This window comes from Fragaria vesca, unplaced genomic scaffold, assembly GCF_000184155.1.
Source record: "Fragaria vesca subsp. vesca unplaced genomic scaffold, FraVesHawaii_1.0 scf0512046, whole genome shotgun sequence".
Taxonomy (NCBI): domain Eukaryota; kingdom Viridiplantae; phylum Streptophyta; class Magnoliopsida; order Rosales; family Rosaceae; genus Fragaria; species Fragaria vesca.
In genome coordinates this window covers 1-5571 of record NW_004442508.1, presented here as the reverse complement: position 1 = coordinate 5571, position 5571 = coordinate 1, and the positions used below count along the sequence as shown (strand labels likewise).

The window sequence follows — 5571 nt, the reverse complement described above, 5'->3', positions numbered from 1 at the left end:
ANAAAAAAAAAAAAAAAAAAACGTAGTTACTTAGCTGACCTTTTCTTCTTATTATATGCAGAAATAATCAGAAGAAATAACAAGATCTACTTTATATGAGCAATTAATCTCCAGAAAGTGAATAACCTGAGTCGGACCGGCCAGAACGGAAGTGCCATCATCCTCAATTTTTTCTGATGGAAATGCACCTACTGCAAGGTAACGTGCGACTACATCTGCGATGCCAAGAAAACAACAAAAGATAGAGCATCTGACAGGTACAAATTAAATTGAAACTTTTGCAGAAAATTAGAAGCCCCATTACCTTCTGCAGCCACTCCCATCTCAGCCGAAGAATCTGGCTGTGGCATATACCGCCGAACGCCCTGCACAATACAAATCAGACTTTCATTAATTTGGGAATAGAAAAAACTAAAATAAAAATCGTCGCTTTTCTTGCACAAAAGAAACCTCAAGTATAAAGGAAAACAGGGGAGCGAAAAAGAAGTCGAAATAAACACCTCTAAATCCACAGGGTGGCGAAAGTCATCGGCTTGCAGAGTGGGGAAGACCATCTTCGAATAAACTCGGCATGCCGGAAACCGGATCTCGTTGGGTTTGAGGTGGATCTGAGAGCCAAACCCTAAGCAAGGCGAGGAAGCTTTGGAGGTAAAAAAGCGCAGAGGACTAGGGTTCTTGATTAGGTAGAGGGTCGACAGGGAAGCCATAGAAATCTAAAAGCACAATTTTTTTTTTTCTCTCGATGAGTTTAAAAGGCACGATTGAAGCCGAATGACTGTATATTGAAACCCTAGTGCAAGCATAAAAGATGATGCGGATATGGTCATGGAAGTAAAAAATAATAATTTAATACGGTTTGGTATGTTTTAATGTATTACTAATATCTTCATCTGTATTATATACATGTGTGATTTTTTTTTTTACTATTCCAGTTAGAGAAATTTTAAATATACACCCCTAATCTCTTAATACACACCTCTGTTATTTTATGTTTCTATTGAGATTTTATAGGTAATCTAAATAACCAAAGTAGACATATATTATTAAAAAAAAATCACGCTAGAAGTATTCTTTTCAACATCTTTTACCCTAAAATCGTCGGAAACACGTCTTCTTCCCTAACCCCAATTCTTCTCCCCACAACTCATTTGGGTTGTCTTTTTTTTTTTTTTTTTTTTAACTTTGTATCAGTTTTGATCTTACAGATTACAGATCATATTGTTAAGTACTGCATCTTTATCATGATATGTTTTATCGAATAACTAGTTATCTATGTTTAATAGCTATATATTGTACTTCTACAGTTATACTAGCTTGTGAATTTTGAAAACTTGTATTGGTGATTTGGAGTTGGGATATAACAATAATCATTTGATTATAAATTGAACGATAATAACCAAAAATTTCTAGTAAAAATTAGACAAAATAATATGTAAAAAAAAGTACCATATAGTAAATATATATTAATTATATTAAATAACGGAATATTTCATAAATTAAGGGCATTTTAGGTAGTTTGGGATGTGTATTAAGTATAATACTAAAATGAAAAACTTGATAAGTGGCGTATTAAGTAAGGGGTGTGTATTAAGATATTAGGGGTGTGTATTTAAAATTTCTCTTCCAGTTATGCTCAAAGTCTGATTTCTCTCATATTCTAAAAAAAACAAAAATCTGATTTCCTCCCCACTTTTCTCTCCCACCTCCCACGTTTTAAGCTTTCTTTCTTTTTGTTTTCCTTTTTTTCTTATTTCCAACATTTGCAATTACCGATTTGTCTTTCATCTGTTAAAAGACATATTTTAATGTTTTAATTAACCAAGGGTATTATAGGTAGTTCAAAAATTTAACCGTTGACAAAGTCAAAAAAACCTTTTGGCTTTATTAATTAATTAATTAATGTATTATTCTTTTTCATATATGAGGTTGATATATAGATACAATTATAGTACAATTAAATTGAGACCTTTAATAATTTTAGATATGACGACTGATCGTGTTAGTATATAGCATTATATATGTATAAACATGTATCTAACTCATACGTACACAGTTAAAGTTTAGAAAAAGAATTTGATGTCTAAAACCATATATCACAAGGATGAAATCTATTGGTAATTTTGACATCGTATTATATGACCTAGCAATCTAGCATAATTCTTGTTATCGGGTTTTCAAACGTTCTAGCGCGCATGACATAAGATTTCAACCGATCGATGTCTAAGATTACCACATTAGACATCAGTTAATATATAATTAACGACACATCGGTTGTTAATTGAAATAGACGTTAGTGAACGCAACGATTTTATTGGAGGCTAGAATTTTGGCGCTGACATTGACGACAGTATACATCAAGGTGATCGACTTTGGTCCAAAATAAAAAAAATTGAAATGAAACAAGTTTTACTATTGGAAAGATCAAGATCAAGTAATTTGCTAAAAATAATATGTTTATTTATGGTGATTGGGTTTTACTTGCAACAAATAAATGATCACGGTAATAACAAGCACACCTAACTCCATTGTCATCATTAATGAAAGTATCTTTTGCTGTAGAGTATGGTTTGTTTGTTTTGTATCGCAGGGGTGGGTGTGGTTTTCCCCAGCTGCCTAAACCATGCAAGGCCATGCTGGGTGCTCTATGCGCGGGTCCCATGATGTCACCCCAAAAATTAGCTATCTGCTTCTCTTCCTTATCTCATTGTCCTGTCAAATCTCCTATATTTGATCTTTGTTTTATGTTTTAGTATTCCAACTCTTTAAAGAAATAATATTAGAGTTTGAAAGCTTCGATTCTAAAGTCTTTGTTTTTGTTTTGCGTTGTTTTGCTGTATTCTCCACATTCCCTTTGCCCCAGCACGCACGTGATCATAGGCAATGCCCTGCCAATTTAAGGAGAAACAACACCACACAAATATTTATACTTCAACCCAAATCCCCAAATGGAAATCTCATTACGTTTAGTTGGGCCTCCTATTATTTGTTTGGGCTCACATTGTCATTTTAGTGATTTTACTAAAGGTTTATGATGTGAACACTCTGGGATCCTAGGCATTACGTTCAGAAACTTCTTTAGTTGTATCTTAATTGGCCTGGATGGATATGCGCAGGCCCTAGACAAAAGTATTTGCATTGTTTAATTTCAATGAAGGATTTGATGAATAGAAATCAAAATCTGATTGCTTTCTTCAAATTGACAGGAGCAGAGTTGGCACAGATTGATTTGAGCTTGGTGGTTTTATGCCATATCTTGGCATCCTAGCTAATTTCTTTTAGAATATATATCATTATTAAACAAACAAATCAAAATACAAGATACAAGCCCACAACTCAAAATACAACTTAGCAGCAACCAAAACTTGTGGAAGCCATTCGAAGTTTTGAACTTAAAGCATATGAACAGCACAGAATTAAAAGACTACGCATTGAGGAAGGCATGCATACTGGGCAAGTAAGCATAAACAGTAACACGTAGTATGAGAAAGCATAATGCACTCCAAAATAAAATAGAAATTCACTTCATAGAATCCAGATTTTTGTAGTTCTCTGCCTCCTTTGGCAAAACCAAAAGCACCTAGACTCATGTGCCACGGCCAGTCAAGCACCCAATACTGGGAGCGGACACCTAACAACCATGGCAACAAACTAAAACTTACTACTAATCTGACTCAACAAACTAGCAAATCAAATCTGGATGAAGTTTTCCAGAATATTCTTTTTATTATCAGAGATTTCGCTTATCGTAATCCTCGGGCCGATCTCTACTTCTTAGCAGCAGACTTAGTCACATTGGCACCAGGTGGATCCTTCATCTCCACATTGTTGATGACTCCATTGGGTTCAAAACTAAGCTTCTCCATGATCTTTCCATAGCAACTTGCTTCAAAAGTTGTTGCAGAGGTTAGCATCACTGTGTACTCTTTGCTTCTGGACCACTCATCAATCTCATAAGCACGTTGCAGGGGCACAGGTTCTCTTGCAAGAGCATCATGAGCATCCCTGGACAGCATCAGTAAGGAATTAATGCTAGGATGTGTATAGCACAACACTCGGTGATATACAAATTTATATTGTTGCTTACCCAGAGGGGCTTGAGGAAGAAGCAGCGACATAAGCACGAGCCGCTGCCAAATATGCATCAACATCTTGTTCTTCTACCACTGATGGAAAGCCCGCAGCTACTTTCATTATAGCAGAGATGACCACCTGTTTAGGGCAGATCAAAATGGATGTCGGACTATAAAGATTATTAATGGGACGCAGCAAGTTTATTGGAAATCAAATATACCTTTGGGTCTTGTGCAGCAAGAAGCGATGCACGATCACAAGATAGGACTGTTGCTTGACGCCAACCAAGTAACTCTTTCAATGGAATTTGTTGAAGCACCGAATCTATTAAAAGCACAAGTAGTTAGAGCATCTCTAGTAGTCTAGGTTAGTTTGTTGCTAAATTTAACAATAGTTAGGATATTTAACAATCGAAATAGCAATTCTGCTGGAGATGCTCTTATTATCAACCAAACTAATGTACAAATGGCAAGGCTCTTTGAGATTTTTCACCATTAAACATGCAACTGAAACTCACCATACCTCCCCCCACAACCAACACACACACACACCACTACCGCCTAGACAACAAAATGCACATCACAAGAAAATGGCAGATTCTATCCGTTGCCTACCAAATGACCGTCTTGAGTGTCAAGTGACGTCAACATGGTGCTTGAATCTGGAAAAGTAATCTGACCAAGACAATAGACATAGCATGGGCCTCAATTACGTTCGCTAAGCTTCAACACAGGAAACACTTACAAGGTATGCTCTCAGCTGCAAGGGCAGTCAACGTTGCAAGTTTGATTAACGCATAATGACCACATTTGAGATGAGCCAACTCATGAGCGAAAACAGCCTAATTTCAAGATGAGCACCAGAGTTAGTAATTGCATATTTTGAAGACAACAATGCTACGAACCTAACACCTATACAACCCCCCCAAATGAGACATGCATAGATTTGCATCATGTACCTATATACATCCCAAAAGTTTACAAAGCATAGATTAGTGTGCATAGAGCTATGTGCCGATGTAGATCTTAACTTCTACAAAGAAAAATTAAACAATTTAAAAAAATAAATAAATAAAAAAAGAGAGATAAATGATTACCTGCAGCTCTTGTGGGGTGAGAAGCTTAAGAAGACTAGAGTGAACAACAACATAGGGTGTGTCTAGTCCAACTGCACGAGCTAAAGGTACATCATGTCTCCGAATGTAGAGTAAAGGTGTTGTGATATTGAGGATCTTGGCGGTCTCAGCCATCAGCTTGTATGTATCAGAATGCTGGCAAAGCAAAAATTTTATTGTATAAGTCACGCATCAAATCTTAATATGGAAAGAGAAAATAATCCTCAGCTCATTAATTGCTTCTTCTCAACTCCTCCACGACATACGTTAAACAGATGAGTGCTTAATTATAGAAGAATTAGGGGAGCGAAAACAAGTTTTGTACTTGCAATCCAATACATGAGACTATCAGGAAAACTTGAATCGAGATGCAGATAGATTTCAAA

The 5571-nt window shown here is 36.0% G+C and overlaps 2 protein-coding genes across 2 annotated transcripts; both read right to left on the bottom strand.

Annotated features, from left to right (window-relative positions):
- Window positions 1-126: 126 nt before the first annotated feature.
- On the bottom strand, window positions 127-723 carry LOC101297310 (the record flags this gene model as incomplete). Its single annotated transcript, XM_004309346.1, has 3 exons — window positions 501-723; window positions 305-365; window positions 127-215 (listed from the first exon to the last, which is right to left on the bottom strand). Coding segments are annotated over exons 1-3 (357 nt in total), but the record flags the coding sequence as incomplete, so codon positions are not given.
- Window positions 724-3576: 2853 nt separating this feature from the next.
- Window positions 3577-5338, bottom strand: LOC101297021. Its single transcript, XM_004309345.1, has 5 exons — window positions 5168-5338; window positions 4816-4912; window positions 4292-4395; window positions 4085-4209; window positions 3577-4002 (listed from the first exon to the last, which is right to left on the bottom strand). The coding sequence occupies exons 1-5, from the start codon at window positions 5318-5320 to the stop codon at window positions 3765-3767; spliced, it is 717 nt and encodes a 238-aa protein (XP_004309393.1). The 5' UTR covers window positions 5321-5338; the 3' UTR covers window positions 3577-3764.
- Window positions 5339-5571: the final 233 nt, after the last annotated feature.